A 22190-nucleotide genomic window follows, 5' to 3' on the forward strand; every position below is an offset into this window, starting at 1 on the left:
GGGAGAAAGATGACGCTAGGAACACTGTGGTCAAATCCCAGGTAGTCTTGGATATCCCATGAAGGAGACTCAATATATTACTGAAGGCAATGAGGATCCAGTGAAGGTTGTCAGATGTTCATTTTTCATTTTATTTTTAACTTTTATTTTATATTGGAGTACAGTGGATTAACAATGTTGTGTTACTTTCAGGTGTACAGCAAAGTGATTCAGCCATACATATACATATACCCGTTCTTTATCAAATTATTTTCCCATTTAGCTTATTATAGAATATTGAGTAGAGTTCCCTGTGCTATACAGCAGGTCCTTGTTGGTTATCTATTTTGTATATAGTAGTGCGTATATGTTAATCCCAAACTCCTAATTTATCCCTCCCCCCAACTTTTCTCCTTTGGTAATCATAAGATTGTTTTCTATGTCTGTGAGTCTGTTTCTGTTTTGTAAATAAGTTCATTTGTAACATTTTTTTTAGATTCTGCATATAAGTGATATCATATGATACTTTCATTTAAAAATAGAATGACAGCAGCCCAGCTCCAGGAGCCTGTGACTCTCACTGAGGGAGGTACCATGATTCCCCCACCCTGGGGCCCAGGGGCAGGGGTTGGAGGGGTCAGACTCAGAACGGATTTCTGAGGTTGAACGAACAGGAGGTGATAACTTATTAGAAGGATGTGGTTGAGGGAGAGAGAAAGGAAGGGGTCAGATATGACTTGTGTTTTGGGCCAGAATCAGCAGGGAGGAAAGGAGACAGGATCCTTGGAGTCAGAAGGACCCAGTGTGCAATTCCAGCTGTACCACTTTCAAGTTTTGCATTTATGGACAAGTCACTTTCCAGAGCCTCTGTTTCCTCTTTTAAAAGAAGAGTAATTAGCAAGATTTGCTGAGGGTTGATGAGATCCTGGAGGCCTGGGGCAAGTAGATGCAGGACAGATGCTCTCTGTTGTGATCATTTTAGGTCTTCTCTGCATCACTGGCTAGGGGCTCATGAGAATGGGGGCCGTTGTCTATCTCTCTAACCTGCACAGGATACAGAAGGAGCTCTGGGGATGTTTGCTCAACTTCTTTTCTTTAGTTTTCAGCCCAGCCGAGGACAAAGAAAGCTGAAAAGTTGCTTGTGAGTATTGCTTCAGAATAGTGGCGGGAAAGGGATGCCAGCAATGCACATACCCAGGCAAGCAGTGGTGTACTTGCCCCACTGCTAGGTGTCGGTAGGCTGATGGTAATGGGGGACCTGCTGAGTCAGGATGTGATGGTAACGAAAAATGTGACAATCAGACCCTAGACCGGAGCTTCCTGCAGGAGGAGCAATGGACCCCAGGCTCTAGAAACTGGAGTTGGCTTTTCTGCCTGAGTCCATCAAGAAGTTAATGGCAGACAAGAGCCCTGCCTGAAAGTGTCCATCAAAGAAGCGTGGGAAATTGAGGTCCAGGAATTGGACTGAAATAGCTACGGTGAAGAAGCGGGGCCATGCAGGGGATGGATGGATGGACGGAGGGACGGAGGGATGGAGGGCCAAACACGCCGGTATCAGAGTAGCCAGCCTCCCCAGAGCCACCCAGAATTGCTCCTTTGCCCCAAAGTAGAAACCAGTCCAGGCCTCCGAAGAGAATTTAAAAGTCTCAACTACAGAGAGACACGCCCCGCTCTGCCCAATAAACCAGATGCAGGAAACCCACCCTCTGCTTCCCTCGACCCCATGCAGATCCTTCTTGGAGCTCTGCGGGCACATTTGGCCTCCGCAGTTTAAGAGAAATCAAGAAACTGGAGAGGATCCAAAAGAGAGCAAAAAAACATGATTAAAGAGAGTAAGAATAGGACCCAAGAGGCAAGTTAAAGAAATTGGGGTTGATGTGCCTAAAACAGTAAAGACAAAATGGGAACTGCATTCAAATACGTGAAGAGGGGCCGCTGGCCAGTCACTGCCCAATTTCAAGGGCACAGAATGAGAGGCAAATGGCCTAATTTGTCACAGGAGAGGTCAGGTAAAGAAGGGTTTCATAAATGTCTGCGTGCCTTGGAGTGGGCTCCCGTGGAGTTATTGTACAATAAGGCTGGCCTCCCCAGGGAGAAAACCTGCTGGAGATGGGGAGGTGTGGAGGCCCTGGCTTGTCTCCAAAGCACTATCCCCCACCCCAAATCCCAGCTCTCCTGGCTTCCGGGAGCCCAGGCATCTTTTCAGATGACAAGTGAGTGGCCACAGCCTGGACAGTGGGAGCATCTTTGCTTTTCTCTGGTGGGTCTCTTCCTCCATGACCTTTCATCACGTTTTCTCGGTGATGTGTTCACAATACAGTCAACAGCAAACGCCTGCAAGTCCTTTGGCACCTGGTAAAAAATGTCTTACAACTTCCGGCAGTGGCGGCTTAGATCAGATCACTGCGTGACTGGCCAACCATGTAGTGAAAATACTCAGAGAACCTTGTGAAACTCCATATACTGCTGGAGAGCTCGCTCTGGTTGTCATCACTGTTGGCATGGTTAGGTGTACTATCCATCACTGTGAGTTCAGTCACTCATTCAACCGTCATCCCTAGAAGGAAGAGAGTCAAGATGTAGGATGAAGCTTATGTGCCTGTCTCCCCTTTCTGCCCCCAAAACACCATACAGAAGACACACGTATCTACAGATAGGATGACAGGGCAATCTGTTAGTAAACCAGGACCCTTGTAAAAGTGAATGGGGGGCACCACTGACAATTATGCTAGGATAGAACTGGGACCTATGGCCACCCTATCTATAACTCTTATTCAAAGCTCAAAGACAAGAAGGGAGGTTCCCTTGATATTGAAATTATCAGCAATCCTTGGAAGCTAGAAAAAACAGTAATGGAATGCTTGTTTTATTAAATATGCATTAGTCCTCTACTGCTGAATAACAAATTATCCCCCAGATTAGTGGCTCAAAACAACAAAAAGTCATTATCTCATGCAGTTTCTGTGGGTCAGGAATTCAGGAGCAGTTCAGTTGGATGGGTTTGCCTCCGGGGCTCTCTGGGGGTTGCAGTCAGTTGCTGCCCTGGGCTACAATCATCTGAAAACTCCACCAGGGCTGGAAGATCCACTTTCAAGATGGTGAGCTGACGTGGCCGATGGCTGGAGACCTCAGTTCCTCATTTCATTTCTTCCCCATTGGGCTGCCTGAGTGTCCTCACCACACAGCAGCTGGTTTCCTCCCACCACCAGTGAGTGATCTGGGTCACTCATGCCTTTCAGGACTTGTCTCCAAACTCACACACGGTCACTTTGGCCCTATTTTATTTATTAGAATGAGTGTCTAAGCCCAGCCTGCATGAAAAGGGAAGGAGCTGAACCTTTATTTCTTGAATGAAGGAGGGTCTACAAATATTTGATCATTCTTGTTGTGAGGTATGTTTGTTTTCGAGATTCCTTGTTTGCCTTTCTCCGAGCACTGTCCTTTCATTCTGCCTGTCCTAGTGATGGTGGGAGTGGATGGACCAGTGCAGCCAAGGGGCTATCTGAGCAGCTGGCAACTTGGCCATGTGGCTCTCTGTTCCTCTTGGGTGTTGTCAATCACTTGCGGTACTTAAAATGGGCGCTCCTGGTGGGTAATGTGTTCCGTACCACAGTAGGCATGTAAGGGGAAGTTGGATGGTCAGTTGACAGGGTGACACAGATAAGTATAGATGGGGGAAGGGAGCCAGCCTGAGTGACCTTCCATGTCCCTTCTAGCTTGAGCATCCTTGAGTCCCTGATCCCCCCCCCCCCAAGAGCATTCTTCCTTTGGAGTTCAGATGGGCTACTTAAGCACTGGTTCTGTGCAATAATGGAAGCATCAGAGCCAAGAGGGGTTAATCTGTCCAGAGGAGGCTCTTTGGGGGCAAGTTTCTAGAGGTGAAGACATAATAGGCTCTTGAAGTGAGAAGATCTAAGAAAACAAAAGTGGGCTTCATGTTATTATAGGCTGAGACAATCATGAGTTTCAATCTCCCCAAGAGATGGAATTAAAGCGATTTCCAAGAATCTTAATCATGGGGCGATTGTGTTTGTTTACTTTTGCAGCAAGCCTTGGTAACCGTGCTTGGAGAGATAAAAGCTGTTTTGCGAGCCTGTGTCTGCAGCTCCATCACTAGGTAGAGCGGCAAGGAGGCTGACCCTTCCCTTACAGCAGAAATCAGGAGGGGCTGCCTGTAACGTCCTGCCTTAGGAACATTTGCCTCCATTTTTTCACCTGCTTGGACTCAAAGCAGATTGAGTTAATGTGAGTTTGGGTGAGAAATAAGTGCCCGGTTCATTGTGAATGACCAGGCTGCGGGGCAAAAATAGCTCACAGGAAACGGTATGGCAAAGGGCAATTTTTCTGGAAAGGAAAAGACAACAAGCCATCTATCTGAAATTTTAATGAGCAGACCCTGGCCTCTGACCTCATGCCATTACCCAACAATCCAGTATTGAATGCCATGTCAGCTTCCATTTCCTGCGGGGGCGGAGGCAGAGTTCCCTGCCAGAGGCCGGCCATCTGCCGGACATGGGATCCGCCCTCTGCCTAGCTGGCTGTTACTGAGGGTCATGAAGTCATTATGGATAGAGTGTCAGCCCAGGCTCCTTGCTTCGCAGAGATGGTGGATTAGAAGGTTGAGAAACTAGGGCTAGTGGATAGGATTTTCTTCCCTATCTTTCTTTTTTCCCTCTGCATTGACTGTTTTGTTTCATTCAGTCAAAAACAAACCAAGGACAGTCTTGGGGGCACATTTAGCCCTTTGGAGAGAGCTTTGCAGCTTCCAGGTTTTTTTAAAAAAAAATTGGACTTCTATCGTCAAGAGCTGAATATTAAAGGAGAAAAAGAAATGGACCGTTAGGAGAGACAGTGTATAAAGCCCCCGGTCCAGTGCACAGTGCGTATTACTTCCACTAATGAGTAAACAATTTAACCCGTCAGAAAGATTCAAGAGGCCAGCAGCTGGGCTCATCCTAAAGTGAGTCTCCCTCATTGATCTCAAAGGAAACAATTTAAAATGCTCTTGTGCAGTGTCTGAAAGTTCTGTGGAACCGGAGCATCAGAATCACCTGGGTACTCGCTGCAACTGTCCTTCCCAGACCTCTGTAAGAGGGATCGCCAGTGTAAATGCCAGAGCATTTGAATTCTGAACAACCATCAGGAATCCAGTGGCTTGGGGAGGCGTGGTAGCTCATTTAATGCTCACTACCACCTGGGAGGTTTGCGTTTTACTTTCACTTAACAGATGCTAAACCTGAAGCTTGGAAATCAGAACTAAAGACACAGGCTGCATCTGCAAATAGATCTGGTGTGGGCTCTGACCTACTTCTTAGTGCTGTGACCACAGGAAAACTACTTAACCTCTAGACGCTGCAATTTCCTCATCTGGATCTTCAGGATTTTAAAATGAAACAGTGCACGGGAAGCACTCCATCACAGTACTCCGATTATATGAATGTGTAATAAATAACGTAGTGGTTAACAAACAACCTAATGATTATGAAAGAGGCCAAGTGAGCAGCTCACACCATTCAATAGTTGTGATTGATCCGTTTGTCCTACCAGACAGAAGAGTCTTTGAAGGCAAGAGGTAGTTCTCATCCGTCTGGTTTCCCAAGTCCCTAACAGAGCGTTGCTAATTGCTGATTGAGCAAATGAATGAACAAAGAAAGGAGAGGCAGAGGGGTGAGTAGTAGGGCTGGATTTAAACTGGGGCTTGGACCCAGGCCTGGCTTCCAGATGGAGTGCTGAGATGTCCTGGCATTGAGAAGGGGGTCCTGGGGCCAGTGCCTCTGGCTTTTGGGTTTTTTTATTTTAAAAAAAGGCCTGCATGTTGTTCAGAGGGGCTGAGCTGGTCCTTGGGAACACTGCAGAAACCTGGGGGGTGGGAGGAAGATAGGAGAAAAGCCACTCTGCAGTAAAAAGAGATGGTGAGGAAGAGAGTTCCCTCAGATGCTGTCTAAACACCTCTTGGAATGGGGCTTCCCTCAGAAATCGGTGAGAGGTCACAGGACAGATTTCTGCAGGTGGTTCTCCCGCCATGCTGCACATGAGAATCACCTGGGGCTTTGGAAACTATTCCGGCTCCGCCCATGGCAGGAGATTCTGATTAACCTGAGTGGCGGTGTTAATATTTCCCTAGCCCTTAGGGTTCTGCTAGGTGGCCACGCCTGGAGATTATGGTGGTTCCACAAGGTGGGGGCCACCCATCCTCGACCCCCTCCTGTACTCTGTGTAGCCCTCTCCTTGCTGCTTCCCGCGGTCTCGGAGAGGGCAAGTCCCGTTGTTAAAATTGCTATTATGTCTCTTTGAGGCCTTCCTAGGCAGAAGAGGAGGAGACCGCCAAGAACTAGGACTGGGAGGTAAGGCCCTCCATTCACTTCACTGGTATTTCCCAAACACCGGGTGGCCCCCGGCCCCGCGGCCTGTAGAGGCTCATTTCAAGGACGTGGGAGGGCACCTGGGACTCTGTATTCTTAACAGACAAACGCAGACGTTTCTCACGATCAGGAGAGTCTGGGGAAATCGCGCTTTTATTTGTGGGTCCTGCCATGGAGGAGAAACTTGAGCCAGTCTATCAACATAAAACCTAAAGCAGTGCATCTAAAGCAGAATGCCCAGACGTCGCGTGCCTGCAGGTCCAAGTTCATTCTCTCGCACGAGATATCCGTTTGGGGGCTTAGGAGACGGGGCCCGGGGACGCCCTCCTGGGCGGCGGACAGCCTTGCCGACCTGCTACCCGCGTTCCGGGAGCGAGCAGCCGAGTCATCATTTCCAGCCTCAGACTGGAAAGCTGGACGGTGCAGCCGCGTGTGCTCTTGGCAGCCGGGCGCCTGGGGCCCCGCGGCCACATCATCCCGGGGCGGGGATGTGTGCGCTCCGGACGCCCGCGCCGCCACCGAGCCACGTCTGTGCCGCCGCCGGGGCGCGCGGCCCGGGAGGCGCCCTGCCCCGAGCCGCCCCGGGGGTGGGCCAGAGCCGGCTCTGGGCGGGACCCTGGCGGGGGCCCCTGACCGGTCTCTAGGACCCGCGGGACGCCGCGGGCGGGCGGGCGGGGGTGCGGGGGAGACCATAATTTGTTCCGTGGTGATGAGAACGGTGACTGTTGGCTGTGGATCCATTTCACAGGCCTGCCTCCTCTCCCTAACGATCTTCCTCGTCCCCGGGCCAACTCGGACAGTTTGCTCGTTTATTGCAACGGTCAAGGCTGGCTCGTGCCAGAACAGCGTGCGCGCGCGCACACACACACGCACACACACACGCGCCGGGGAAAACTTTTTTAAAAAAATGAAAGCCTAGACTAGCTCTTCAGCGGCCGGGCGCTGCGCGAGGGGTTCGGAGTTGACTCCCCGCAGCAGGAAGTCCCTCGGGCCGCGACGCCCGGCCCCCTCTCGGCGCCCGCGGGGGATGGTGCAGCGCCTGCCGCCCGGCCCCGAGAGCTGCTGCTGCACGGAAGGCCGGCGACGATGGCAGCGCGCCCGCTGCCCGCGCCCCCCGCCCGCGCCCTCCTGCTCGCCCTGGCCGGGGCTCTGCTGGCGCCGCGCGCGGCCCGAGGTAAGTCGCCGAGCCCAGGCGGCTCCCCGCCGGTCCCCCGCTGTCCCCTCCCGCCCGCTGGGGACTCGCCCTCCGGGGGCACCACGCGCCGCACTGGGGGGGACGCCGAGTGGCGGGATTGTCCCGCGACCCGGCGCGCGGGGACGCAGCTGCGGAGCCCCCGGGCTCGGGCTCCCGGCTCGGAGGGGACCCCCGCCCCGCCCGGCCCCCACCCCAGGTGCCAATTCCCGGGGGAAGGAGGGAGCACTTGGCTCCGGGCCTGGAAGCCGCCAGCGCGTAGCCCGGGTGGCCCAGCCACGGGGCCGCTGCCGCGTGTCCTCCCATCTCGGGGATCATTTGCCAAGATATCTGTCTTGACAGTTACACGTGTCGCCCGGGATGATGCGCGTTGGGTCATCTTGCCCTGTCCCTTAGTGAATCCCACCATCTCTGACTGGTCAGCCCTCCATGAGGTTTCCTGTGCACCCCTGCTCCCCCTCGGATACACTTGGGGGGACGCACAGTAACCGCGCAGGTGAGCCATCCCCGTGCCCGCAGGTGTGCCTGCGGCGTTCCACGGCGCTCTCCATTTTAAAAATGGACTCTCTTGCCTACTTCTTTAATTTTCTTTCCCTCTCTTTCTAATTCCGGATACCTGCGTAGTTGTCAGTGGCGGCTAGATTTGAGCAGAATCTTTGTTTCCCGCCACTCCGTCAGGTTCTCAGCTAAATAATCGCTTAAATCAACCTTGTGTAAAGCGACAACTCATTTCCACGTTAAGCCGAAGTGTGGCTATTATAGCTGTTTTATAGATCTAGGTTTTCCCAAGTTGTATCCCCTTAAATGGGTACCTGTGGATCTTTTCTTTTTGCACAATGAGAACTCAAACAGCAGGTGCCTTTTTAAAAATTCGGAAGTTTCTGCCGGTCGCCGTCACCGCCACCGCCGTCTTTCTGCCGCTAGAGGCGCTGTCGACCTACCAATGAAAGACTTGCCTTGGCCTCCAGCTCTAAATTTCTGTGATTCTGTGTAACAGGCATTATTTTTCAACAGCTGGCCTCAATCGCGAACCGTTACCACCTTATGGTACGTTTAATTTTGTAATTGCCACTGCTGCCCTCCACACCACCCCACCTCCATACCCCACCGCATCTACTGTAATGTGGTTAAAACCCAGATCTCGATAAAATCCACAGGGCAATGAAGACCAATTTGGGAATTAATGATTAAGTAAAAAGATTGCTCAAAGGAAGGAAGAAGCAATGAGAATGCCAAGAAAGAATACTGCTGACTGTTTAGTTAGAAAACTCTGACCTGCAAGTGAAAATAATAGTTGTCAAAAATGTTTTGAAAGACTTTTGTACAAATGGGTCCTTTCGAGTATTTATTGAGAAAGAACTTTTAAAAACCTGAAACAATCTCAAAGTGTGCCCGAGGTGGCCTTGGCCTTGACACATGCTGTGTACACATAAACGGAAGTTCACTGAGCATGAACAATACTTTTTTTTTTTAGAGGAAAATGTTTACTAAATCAAGCTAATAATGGGAAATTATTTCATGGAGGAAGGACTTCTTATTTTATGACTGCAGCTTTGGTAGAGGTAGTTTTTCCTTAGGATGGATATGACTCAAAATAGAAAGCAGGTTAAGCCTAATCACTTAGAATGGGTTACATGCTGTGATATCCCAGGATATCTGCTTGTTTATCCTTGGATTCTCGGTATCGAGTTTTAAATCGATCAGTGCACCAAATCACAGCATATAATGAAACATTTCTTTGTGTTGGCAAGAAAAAGGGAGGAATTACTATTTGTTTAAGACAGAGCATATTTTGGGGTTTGTCTCTCTGCATGTTACCCTTCATTGGCATCTCAGCTCTAACAGGTCCAAAACAGAACCCTAGATCCCAAACTCTCTACTCCTGAATCCATTTTCCACCCCGTGCCCCCATCTTTCCAACTGGGTAATAACATCCTCTGCCTTTTCCAGATGCCTCATGCAAATACTTAGAAAGTCATCCTGAGTCTCTCCTTTCCCTCCACAAGCCACCACCCTCCAAAATGTATTCTCATCTACCCACTTCCCCCTGTTTCAAGTGGGCCTTCCCCAGCCTTGGCTGCTTTTTTTCCCACTTCTTTTGATCTCTTCTGCAGAGCCTCTTATCCCTAGTGTAGTAGCCTCCTAACTCATCTGCTGGCTTCCCCTCTTGTCCCTGCTCAATGTACTCTTCCCAGCACCACAGCCAAAGTCATCAGTCTCAGTCATGAGTTGGATCATGCTGGTTTCCTGTTTAAAACTCTCCAGTGGCTTCCTAGGGCTCTTAAGAAAATCCAAACCTCAGTATAACGTATTTCCTGTTTTCCTCTGTTATCTCCTGTCTCACCACTCTCTCCCATGCTCACGACTCCATCCACACTGGCTTCTCTTCTTTCTGACTTTCCAGTATAAAACCGCCATAATAAAAAACCAATATTTAATGTTTGTACCATGAAGCAAATATTGCTTATGGTTGAGCCACACAGTGTTCTGTAATTCCATTTCACACCTCTTTCAACTTTTTGTTTTTCCTAGAGCTAATCATTGCTTTGTTTTTGTTTTTGCTTTTTTTTTTTTTTTTTTTTTTTTACCGTTTTGCTTTGTTTCTTGTGTACCAATCTCTACCTCCAAACCCTCTGGGAGAATTGGTAAACTTCCAATATGATCAAACACATCAGGTAATCTATTCACTATTTATTTTTCTTGGTATTATCTCTCTTGGAGCCCTTTTCTTCCTGCTCCAGTGTGAACTGGTTACTTTTTAGGCTTGCATGTCAAGTGTTGTCTCAGGACTACTCTCTTGCCAAGATGCTGGAAGCTCCTCTTACATCCTTCCTGTGTTGGATCGCCTGTTTTCTGAGCACCATAACTTTCTTTATTTAGTTTATGCCTTATTTTTGTGGAGCACATCTTCTAGTAACTTCCTAAAAGGGCATGTGGGAGATAACTTTTTTTGATAACTTGTTAGGAATGATTAAATACTTTCCATTGCAAGTAACAGAAAACCTGACCACAGTAAGTCCCGTACATACGAACAAGTTCCGTTTCAGGAGTGCGTTCGTAAGTCCAATTTGTTCATAAGTCCAACAAAGTTAGCCTAGGTACCCAACTAACACGATGGGCTATATAGTACCATACTGTAATAGGTTTATAATACTTTTCACACAAATAATACTTTAAAAAATAAATACAAAATATGAAGAAAACATTTTTAATCTTACAGTACAGTCCCTTGAAAAGTACAGTGGTACAGTACAACAGCTGGCATCCAGGGGCTGGCATCGAGTGAACAGGCAAGGAGAGTTACTGACTGGAGGAGGGAGAGGAGGTGGGAGATGGTAGAGCTGAAGGATTGTCAGCAATAGGAGACGGAGGGCAAGCTGCAGTTTCACTCACACCTGACCTTAGTGGAACCCACGTTCGTGTCTTTGAAAGTTCGCAGCTTGAAGGTTCGGGTGTAGGGGACTTTTTTAATCTTTACATCCCAAGCGTTTGTGAAGTAAGCGGTGTTGTAGCTGGTGTAGTGGGTCAGTAATACTACTAGGGACCCGAGCTTTCACTTTTGCTTGTGTCTCTGCCATACTTACATGTTGGCTTTTGCTTTTATGCTTAATGCCTCATGGTCTTATGGTAGCTGCTGTGCATTTTGGCATTATATCTGCATTCTAGGCCGTAATAAGGCAAAAGAGGCAAAAAGCAGAGTCAGCAAATCTATCTTATTGGGAAAATAAAAGTATTTCCAGAAACCTTTGTAGCAGATTTTCTCTTGGCTAGACTGTGACACAGGGCCACTGCTTGCTGCATGGGAAGATAGAAAAGTAAATAATTTTAGTTGTATACTTTGGTGTTTCAATCGAAACAGAGTTTTATGAGTAAGAAAGAAGTTTAGAATGTGTGTCTTGCATGCAAATATATATATGCAAATCAGCAATTTTATACATATAAATATATACACACACACACACATATATGTATTTCACCCCGGATATATATATTAAAGGTGGTAATATATATCACCTTTGATTGTTAGTTTATTTAGGAATAAAATTTCAAGATGGAAATCATATTTCCTCAGTATTTTTTTTTTTTTTCGGTACGCGGGCATCTCACTGTTGTGGCCTCTCCCGTTGCGGAGCACAGGCTCCGGACGCACAGGCTCAGCGGCCATGGCTCACGGGTCCCAGCTGCTCCGCGGCATGTGGGATCCTCCCGGATCGGGGCACGAACCCGCGTCCCCTGCACTGGCAGGCGGACTCCCTACCACTGCGCCACCAGGGAAGCCCTGTATTTCCTCACTATTTTACAAGGCATTCCTTCATTGTCTCTATGCCCATTGCCACTTGGGAAGTTGATAGCATGGTGATTGTTAATCCTTTATATGTAGTCTGTTTTCTTAAGCTTTTCTCATCTTCTCTTAATCCCCAGTACTTTTACATTTCATGATAATGTGCTTTAGCTAAGCTCTTATCAGTAGTTGTGCTGGGACTTTCTGTTTGAACTTTCATGCTGTGAAGTTCTAGTGTACTTTCTTTTATTATTTCTTCAGTGATTTCTTCCTCACCGTTTTTGTCATGCTTTTTCTGAAACTGCTCTTAGCTGAATGTCCCAACCTCCTGAAAACATCCTCTAATTGTCTTCTTTGTTCAACTTTCTGGGAGAGTTTGTTTAATTTCACTTTCCAACCCTGCTACTCAAGTTGTTTATTTCTGCTACTACATATTTAATTTCCAAGAAGTGTTTCTTGTTCCATGAATATTCCTTTTTTTAAAATAAGGTTCTGTTCATATATATATATATATATATATATATATATATATATATATATATATATAATGGATGTAAGGTTTTGGTGAACTCTTGGCATGCATTAACTTTTACTTTTTAAACATTGTTTGGCTGACTTTATTCTCACTATCAGCTCTCAGATCCTCCCCCACTCCTGTTTGTTATAGTCTCTGGCTTTCTTCAAATGTCTGTATTTTGGCTGTCTGTTTACATTTAACAATGAGACGCTAAAATGCTGATTGAAACTTCTGTGTGCTTCAAAGACGGGCTTAGTAACTGGTCGTCCTTCACTGGGTTGGGGGACCTCCATACATCACTGACTGTCTTTTTCGTAGGCTGGTCAGTTTCCCCAAAGAAGAATTTTGCAGCCCCCTGCTGAGGACCTAAGCCACTTCTTCACTCTCAGCTATGCCGGGCATCCTCGTGTACAGAATTTCTCTGCTTTAGTGTCTGCAGAAAATACATCTCCTGTCTGATGAAGTGGGAGGGGCAGTCACCTAGCTGTGCTGGCTTTGCAAGGGACCTACAGCTCTAACTTTTCCTTGGATGGTCTTTCAGCCCAGCCTGTACTGACCATCAGAGGTGCCCAGTGCCTCCCATCTCCAAGTCTTTCCAAGGTTCTCCTCATCCGTCTCACCTTCTAGATGGCTTCTCTCTTCTCCAGGCAACAGGTTTCCAGTTCTCTCTCCTCTGCTGAGTAGGTAACCACTTGTCTTACCTCTTCTAAAGCCTTGTTGCTTTCTCTTACCTGTTGCTATTTTCTCTCCAATTCTTTGTTTTTTTAAAATTATTTTTATGTTATTATTTATATTGTAGGCTTTCAGGAGGGAGTGCTGATAAACACCTGTGAGTCTGCCATAAACATTTAAAAGTCAGCCCAGGCTTTTACACGGCACTCTGTACACAGACGTGGTTTTTTTTTCCCTCTCTCTCACATGTCATTTGGCTTTTTCTATTCCTTCCTTGTGGAAACAAAAATTACATCCATTTTTAAATGTTTCAAAACTTTCTTTTAAAAATCTATAAATACTCAAAGTCAACATATACCTAATTGGATAGATGTTGCAGCTGTGGAAGCTGTAAGGATTTTTTTTTTTTCTCCTGAGGAATGCAACGACATCATCTAAAGAAGCTAAGCATATTTCTTTCTGGTGTAGATGATGCTGTAATGAATTCATTACAGTTGCAAAAAAAATTTTTTTTTGTATCAGAGTATGTTCCAGAGGCCTCTTAAAGCTAAACTGTTCCCGCACTATCTATGATTTATAAAGACAGGTGTGAGAAACATCTTCAGATGTTCCTTCTGTACCAAATGGCCAGGCCTATAGTCCTTTGGCTGCGTGCCCACTGAAAGCTGTATGAAACAGCTCTGCAATGTGTGCAGTCCTTTAATTATCAGCTCTCTGGGTTTGAGAAAGTGAAGTTGATATAATCTATACGGAATGTTTTGGGAAATAGTTTCTGTGCACTTGTAGTAGCTGTTTCTTTATGTGTGTTTCTGTAGTATTTTATGAAACCTAAAGTTTTCATACCAGCACACGGTTACTTAAAAAGGCAGTTGTTGAGTGCTTTGGTGCCAGGAGCTATTGCAAGATCTTTGCATGCACTGTCTCATTCAGTCCTTGGGGAAGAATCTTGCCGTTGGTCCTGTTATTGCCCTCACTCTACAGAGGAGGAAACCATGGCTTCGGATGGTTGAGTGTCTGCTAAGTGGCCGATGCAGGACCATCTCTAGGCGCTCTCATGACGGGGACTGGGTCTTAGCCTAGGCGTAGTAAACATTTTGTCATCTATATACTTTATCTTTGAAATAACTATAATGTTTATAGCAATGAGATTGTGACGTAGCTTGCTTTGAAACGGAATGATAACGCGGTTCAAATGAACTTTACTTGCCAGTTGAAATGTGTGCCTTGAATATCATGCTTTCTGACAGGCTGCCATTTCAGTCCTTATATTTACCCCAGCTCGTTCTTCATCCTGGTGTCTTGTGCTTTATTTAATGTTCAGTATACCTTGCCTCCAATTGATCGATGAGATGGAGAAGCCAAATAATTCAGCATCATATTGATATTTTTTATCCTTTAAGCTTTTATGTCATCCCCAGGTGACACTAAGAGCTCAGTTTCTAGGCAACTGCTTAAAGAATTGGGCAACCTCATTGGATTAACTCTGGACCTTCTGTCAGTCCTGGAAACATTGGCCTCCCTGATCCCTTTAGGTGATCCATTCTTAGAACTGTTGTTGGTATACCCTGACATCTTCTCTTGGCAGGGTGTGGGAAATACTGGCCTGTGGTTTGACCAAAAGATTCCTTGTTTTGTGTTTTGCTATATTTGTGATTAAAGCCAGGATGGGATGGAGCATTTCTCATGAGATCTATGTTCACATGGATCTGAATGTCATCAGAGAACCTGGTTTTACTTTCTTAAATCCTGGGGGTTTGGTGGTGTTCTCGGGAACCTGCGTCAGAACTTAAGAGTCTAGGTTATACCTTAAAATGCAGCTGCACTTTGGTTGATGGAACACATGTATTCCTGAAATGAGGCAAGCTAAGCAAAATTTCTAAACTGAAATAATGTATTCAGCCAATTTCAGTATAATTTGAGATATGATCATGGAAAAGAATTTTGGCCCCATTATCCATTCCTTCACAAAATGTGAAATATTGTAAAAGTTGAAAAAAAGACACAGAATAAGTTACATATCCATACTGTTGCCAACCAAGTTTTACTATAGACGCTTCAGAATTTTTAAAATTTAAAGATGTTAAAGGTTAAAGCTTATTTGCAATCATTCCTGATTCTCTCCAGCCATCTAGTTCTTCACCTTCTTTCTGAAAAGACAACCACTATTCTGAAATTGGTTGGTAGAATATATATATATGTGTGTATACATATATCTCTAATCAATATTTGATATTATTTATGTATTAAATATTATATAAATGGTACCCTACCGTATACAACAGACTTCTTCAACTTGCTTTATTTATTTTTGTATATTTTTGGCTGCATTGGGTCTTCACTGGTGCACGCGGGCTTTCTCTAGTTGCAGCGAGCGGGGGCTACTCTTGGTTGCGATGTGCAGGCTTCTCATTGTGTTGGCTTCTCTTGTTGCGGAGCGTGGGCTCTAGGCATGCGGGCTTCAGTAGTTGTGGCACATGGGCTTAGTTGCTCCGCGGCATGTGGGATCTTCCTGGACCAGGGCTCGAACCTGTGTCCCCTGCATTGGCAGGCAAATTCTTCATCACTGCGCCACCAGGGAAGTCCTGCAACTCACTTTTCTAAAAATCAGTGTGTTTTTAAAGACTTATTCTTACTCATACATGTGCTTGCTTCATTCCTTTTAATTGAATGGTTAAACCATAAATTGTACACTCCTGTGTGGATAAATATCTGTTTTCCCCTACTTTTTGATATTGCACTGGTGCAAGGATACTTGTACCTATCTCCTCATATACAGGGCGTGGGCTCTAAGGAAGCTATTACAGATGAATGGCTGAATCGGAGGGTAAGCCAGTTTTCTGCTTTGATATACATTGCTACTTTGCTTTCTAGATTGGTTGCACCCATTTTCATGCCTACTTGTTAGAGAGTTCTGGTTATCCATATTTTTGCCAATACTTGGCACTTTCAGACTTTTAAATGTTGCCAAACTGGATGTGAAATATTTCATTGTTTTTATTGGTATTTTCCTGATTCCTAAAGACTTTAAGACTTTTCTTAAGAAATGTGTTTATATTGTTCTTTATGTTTCTTCTTTGGATCACTTATTATTTGCCCATTTCTTCTTTCTAAGTGTGGTTTAAGAAATCCTTCTCTCTTTCCTGAGCGCCAAAAGAGATTTTTATAATTTCTTCTAGATTTTAACTTTTTGCTGTTCACTTTTAGTCCAACTGGAACTTATTTTTATTTGTTGTAGGAGAGCATGGTCTGTTTTGCCTCATACAGATGAGATAACCAACCATCCTAGTAACATTTGTTGAATCCTTTCCTCCTTCTGATAAACACCAAGTCTAGACAGATATGCTTCTGGGTTCCTTGTTCTGCTGGACTATTTTTTTTATTCTATTTTCAGTACCATACTATTTTCAGTATTCTGTACTATAACGAGTCTTACATATTTAGATTGGTTGGTATATGGTGGTATACGGGGGCAGACAGTGGGGTCAGCTTGGCGTGGTTTGCATATCAGCTCTGTCACCTACTGATATGTGACCTTGGGAAGGTGAGTGACCAGCCTGTGTTGTTAGGACTTTCGCAGTTTCAATACTGAAAATCCTACATCTCAGGACCCCTCAGAGCTGGGAAAACCATGATGGTTGGTCACCCTAAACCTCAGTCAAATTATGAAAACTCTTTGTTCCCCAGTTACTCCCTTTATGAAATGGTGATAATAATAGTATGTGGGGGCTTCCCTGGTGGCGCAGTGGTTGGGAGTCTGCCTGCTGATGCAGGGGACGTGGGTTCGTGCCCGGTCTGGGAGGATCCCACCTGCCGCGGAGCGGCTGGGCCCGTGAACCATGGCCGCTGAGCCTGTGCTCCGCAGCGGGAGAGGCCACAGCAGTGAGAGGCCCGCATACCGCAAAAAAAAAATAATAATAATAATAATAAAAAAAATAATAGTATCTTCCCCCATGGGGGGATGTGAGGAAGATTAAATGAGATGATACATGGAAAGTGCTTTGAACAGGGCCTGGCCCATGCTAAGTGCTCAAAAAGGTTAATTTCCTCTTCCTGTCTCCCTTCCTCTCCTTTATAGAATTGTCTTGAGTGTTCTTGAAATGCTAGTATCTCATATGAACTTTAGAATTTCCTTGCTAAGTTCTCCAAGATACTCAGTGGGAACTTACAGATTAACTTGGGGAGACTTGACATTCCCATGACGTCAAAGTTTTTCCTGCCATAAATGTGGTCGTTTCTTTATATGTTTTCTTTAATTTTATTCAGTAAGTTAAAAAATTTTCTGAAGTTCTTGCACATCTTTGTAAGATATGTTTCAAGGTACTCTAAGTACTTACTAGATTCACTGTTATTCTGAATGGCATCACTATTTTTTTAATTAAGAAATTTTACTACAGCAAATTTTAAACATATGCAAAAGTTGACAGACTGGTATAATGAACACTCATGTGTCTATTACTCAGCTTCAACAAGTACCAGCTCATGGCTATTCTTGTTTTATCTGTGGAATTATGTCTTTTTAAAAAGTTCTAATTGATATTTTCTTTTTCAGTATAAATAAATGTTCCTGATTTTTGTACTTTGATTTTGAATTCGGCAACCATGCTTGATTTTTTAAATAAATGTATTTATTTATTTTGGGGTGCGTTGGGTCTTCGTTTCTGTGAGAGAGCTTTCCCTAGTTGCCGCGAGCGGGGGCCACTCTTCATCGCGGTGCGTGGGCCTCTTCACTATTGCAGCCTCTCTTGTTGCGGAGCACAGGCTCCAGACGCACAGGCTCAATAGTTGTGGCTCACAGGCCCAGTTGCTCCGCAGCATGTGGGATCTTCCCAGACCAGGGCTCGAACTCCTGTCCCCTGCATTGGCAGGCGGACTCTCAACCGCTGCGCCACCAGGGAAGCCCCATGCTTGATTTTTATTAGTTCTAATTGTTTGTAGACTAACTTCATAGAAATTCTAATTATCATCTAAAATGATGGTAATTTTTGTTTTTTCCTTTACAGTTCTTTTACATTCTACCTCTTTTATTTCTTTTCTTTCATTGGCTAGCACCTCCACTACAATGATAAACAAAAGTGGTGATTGCAAATGTCTTTGGGTTTTTTTTCCCCCAACTTTAATGAGAATAGCTTTTCACCATTGATTAAGATGCTTACTGCAAATTTTTGCTATGTATGTCATCTAATCTTTTTTTAATATAAACTAGGAACATTTCTCTGTACTGCTAGTTTGCTAAACTGTTTTCTTTTTAACATATAAACATGGTTGTTTAAATTTTTTTTTTTTTTTTTTTGCCGTACGCGGGCCTCTCACTGTTGTGGCCTCTCCCGTTGCGGAGCACAGGCTCCGGACGCGCAGGCTCAGCAGCCACGGCTCACGGGCCCAGCCGCTCCGCGGCATGTGGGATCTTCCCGGACTGGGGCACGAACCATGGTCTCCTGCATCGGCAGGCGGACTCTCAACAACTGCACCACCAGGGAAGCCCTGGTTGTTTAATTTTTTAAAAAAACTTTTCCTCAGCATCTGTTGGTATGATTAGTTGTTCATTTGTTGGGGTTTTTTCCCCTCCTCTATTCCATTAGTAGTGTAGTGAATTATATTAATAGATTTTGTGTTGTTAAACCATCCTTGAATTCTTAGAATAAATCTTCCATGATTTGGGTGCATTTTTAAAATACAATGTTGGATCCCATTTACTAAAATTTTATTTAGGATTTTAGCCCCTGTAGGACAATGTTGATAACCATCATTAGTCTTTAATTTTCCTTTCTCCAAATATCTTTTAGTTTTCATTTCAAAGCTTTACTGTTAGCCTCAGAAAGTGAGTTAGGGAGTTTTAGTTACATCCTTTTCTATTCCTAGGACAGCTTAGGTATAAGAGGTTATTTTTTCCTTAACAGTCGTTGAAACTTGACTTAATATCATCAAAGCATGGTGTTTTTTTTCATCAGAAATCTGATAGTTGATTTAATCTCCTCAAGGGTTGTAGCGCTATTCGTATTATCTCTTTCTGAAATAATTTTGCTGCATTTTTCTTTTGTTGATCTTTTATTTTTGTTTTCTATTTCATTAATTTCTGTCCCTTTCTTCTACTTTCTTGGGGTTTATACTGTTATTCTATTTCTCACTTCTTCTGAAAGCTCTTTCATTTAAGCCGAACTTTTCCCTCCAATTACTGCTTTCATTGTTTTGCTGTTAGGTTTGTGTTATCATCATGGCCAAAATAATCTATACCTTGCATTATGATTTCTTGAGTGCGAAGTTATTTAGACATATGTTTTGATTGGTATGTATGTGAGAGAGTGTGTGTGTTTTGCTTTCTAAATGGTTGGGTAAGATGAGTTATCTTTGTTGTTGATATCTGATGTTATTACACTGGTGTCAAAGAAAGTGATCTGTGTCCTATTGACTCTCATGCATTTGAAATTTTCCTTATGAGCTAATACATGGTAAATTTTTATAAAAATTACATGTGTGTTTAAAAATAATGTATATACTCTAAGTATTGGGTATAGGGTTCTAGATATGTCAATTAGATTAAAGCTTGTTAACTGATGTCATATCATATATTATGACTAACATTTCTCGTTCAGTATTTCTGTGTCTAAGAGAGGTTTTAAGAATCTAATATAATCATGGATTTTCCATTTCTCCTTGTAATTCTATCAGTTTTTGCATCATACATTTTGAGGTTAGTTTGTTGGGTCTATTCAACTGTGTACAGCTCCAGATGTGTCCAAGACAAATATTACTGTATCAGTTTTCTTTGGGTTAATATTTTTCTGGTATGTCTTTTCCTATCTCTTTACTTTCAAATTTTCCATGTCATTATCTTTCACATATGTCTATTATAAACAAAATATGCCTACATTTAAAAACTTTATAATTGCTGTCTCCTAACTCACTAGGTCCATCCCTTCATGTGTATTTGTGACCTTTGATGTTTTTGAACTCATCTTCCATTTTGTTCTCTATTTACTAAAAGTTTACTGAATTTTGCTATTTTTAGGCACCTTTTTTTTCTGTCTCCTTTTATATTGCTGAAGGATTATTTACACCTACTTCTCTCCAGCTCTGTTAATTTAGAGGTTATATATCCGGTTTCCACAATTCAGTAGTACCGTTAAAGTTCAAACGTTGCGCTTCAAGTAACAAAGTGTAAAGGTAGCCAGTGACTCTGGCCACCTCGCAAATACCACCACTGGCCAAGAATGCTTCCGTGTCTTTCATCGTCTCTCCCATTTATTATTATTGCTGTCTAGCATTTTAGTCTACCACTTTGAAGCACATCTCTCATCAAAAAAATAAAGTGGGGTGGTGGTTGACTTTGCTTTTGTTTTTAGTAGTGCAGGCTTATTTTGGTTTATCCAATGTAACCAGTGCCTTTTTTTTCCATCATGGCTTCTTGCAAACCTCTTCTGTCTCTTGGATTCAGTTTGCTTTTTATCAAAATCATGTTGCCTTGAAGGTCTGTGAATAGCAAATGCTCTGTATTTGTTTGACTGGAAAATGCTTGTTTTATCTTTTTCTTAAATGTTAGCTTAGCTATATACAGAATTCTAGGTTGACAGTTACTGTCCTTTAGCAGGTATTACTTATGGTATGCTGGCCTCTACTGTCAGTGTTGAGACGTCTTTAGTTTAATGATTGTTCTTTTGCACTAGACCTGCCTTTTTATCTGGTTCCTTTTAAGGTTGTCTTTTTTTCGTTTGTAGTTCTGTAGTTTTATTATCATGTTTTTTGATATGGACTCATTTTTAATTTATGTATACCTTACCTTGCCATGCTTCTTATATCCAATCAAATATAGAAAGTTCTTAGTCATTATCTCTTCAATGACTGTCTTGCCCTTATTTTCTCTATATCTCCTTTGGAACTTTTTTATATGTAATTGGATCTTATCATTCAGTCATGCTGTTTCTCTTTGTCTCTTTATCACTCTGCTTTACATTCTGGGTGATGTCTCCCAATCTAGATTCCATTTCATAATTCTCTCTTGAGCTGTGTCTAAACAGTCTATGGACTTACTTTGCAATTTCCAGTGCCTTTAATTTTTCATTTATAGAAGCTTAATTTTGTTCTTTTTTAAACCTGATAGATCATTAAAAATATTGTCCTTTTACTATCTCCCATTATGGCTTCTGTGTTTTCTTCTATATCTTTAAAACTTTGGGATGCATATGTTGTTACCCCTCTTAGATTATTCTGTTGTCTTTAGTTCTTAGGGTGCTGAATCTGTATTGTCATAAATTATCTCTTCTAATGCCTTGCAATTTTGAATTGTGAACTCATTTTCAGCTTTTTCCTTTCCACCACTAGCCCCTCCATGAGCGTCCTATGCACCTGGGATTGTGAAAGTTCCAGCAGAGCAGAGTTTTACTTACGATAGGTGTTTCAAGGGTTTTACTCATCTGAGGCCGGTTTTTATGTCAATTCCTCATCTTGGGAATCTTACACCACATAGTTATTGTAATTTTGGTCTCCACACCCATGTGGAGGCTTGAAGTTTTGATTTCTGTCAGGAGACTGCCTAACTCTCACCAGCAGTCTGGGTAAACACAGCCACTTTGCAGTTTCCCTGGGGCATTTGGTAGAGTTTTTCTAGCCCCTTGAACTTGGAAGGGCAGTCCTGCAGAATACTGGCTTTCTGCAAGGATCTCAGCTCCAGTTTCCCGTCTCGTGTGTTCCAGATCATACCTCCTGTCATTAAAATTACAGCTCCTAGACTGAAGGCCTGTATCTACTGCGTCTCCTAGATTTCCACGGTGTTGGCAGCGTTTGAATGCTCTGGCTCTGAATTCCTTTTTATTTATGTGTCCTGGTAATTTCCTTTCCTTTCTTTCTAGTTTAGTTATGTATGTACTGTAAAAATGTCACATTTTATTTAGCACTTTTTATGTGTTTGCAGTGGGAAGGTTTTCTATCTGCATCAGGTCAGTTCACCACCACGCTTTCGGAACTGGAAGTCCCCAACATTGATTCTTTGATTCTCTAAGTCAGTATATTTGCCTGCTGTCATCCTGGATTTGTACCAGGGGCTAAGGATATGATGGTGAGAAAAACAGATGCAGACCTTCACCCCCTGGCATGTGGAGTGAGTGGATCCTAAGGATGTACGGAAGATGAGCTGAACCCACCCAGTACCCTGATTCTTGGCTTCCAATTCTGCTCCAAAAGCTCGGTCAGAAG

General features: G+C 43.9%; 1 protein-coding gene across 2 annotated transcripts in view; it reads left to right on the forward strand.

The window, feature by feature from the left end:
• Window positions 1-5600: 5600 nt before the first annotated feature.
• The window catches only part of ADAM12 (ADAM metallopeptidase domain 12), a 395851-nt gene continuing 379261 nt past the window's right edge, over window positions 5601-22190 (forward strand). The window contains exon 1 of one of the 2 annotated variants that reach the window (XM_067709072.1): window positions 5601-5646. In XM_067709072.1, coding sequence (XP_067565173.1) covers window positions 5616-5646 — 31 coding nt within the window. In that variant the 5' untranslated portion in view covers window positions 5601-5615. Of the gene's footprint in view, window positions 5647-7005; window positions 7516-22190 lie in introns of those variants that run through there. The other variant, XM_067709071.1, reaches the window with a different exon arrangement.

The sequence above is a fragment of the Pseudorca crassidens genome, chromosome 16 (genome assembly GCF_039906515.1).
Source record: "Pseudorca crassidens isolate mPseCra1 chromosome 16, mPseCra1.hap1, whole genome shotgun sequence".
Taxonomy (NCBI): domain Eukaryota; kingdom Metazoa; phylum Chordata; class Mammalia; order Artiodactyla; family Delphinidae; genus Pseudorca; species Pseudorca crassidens.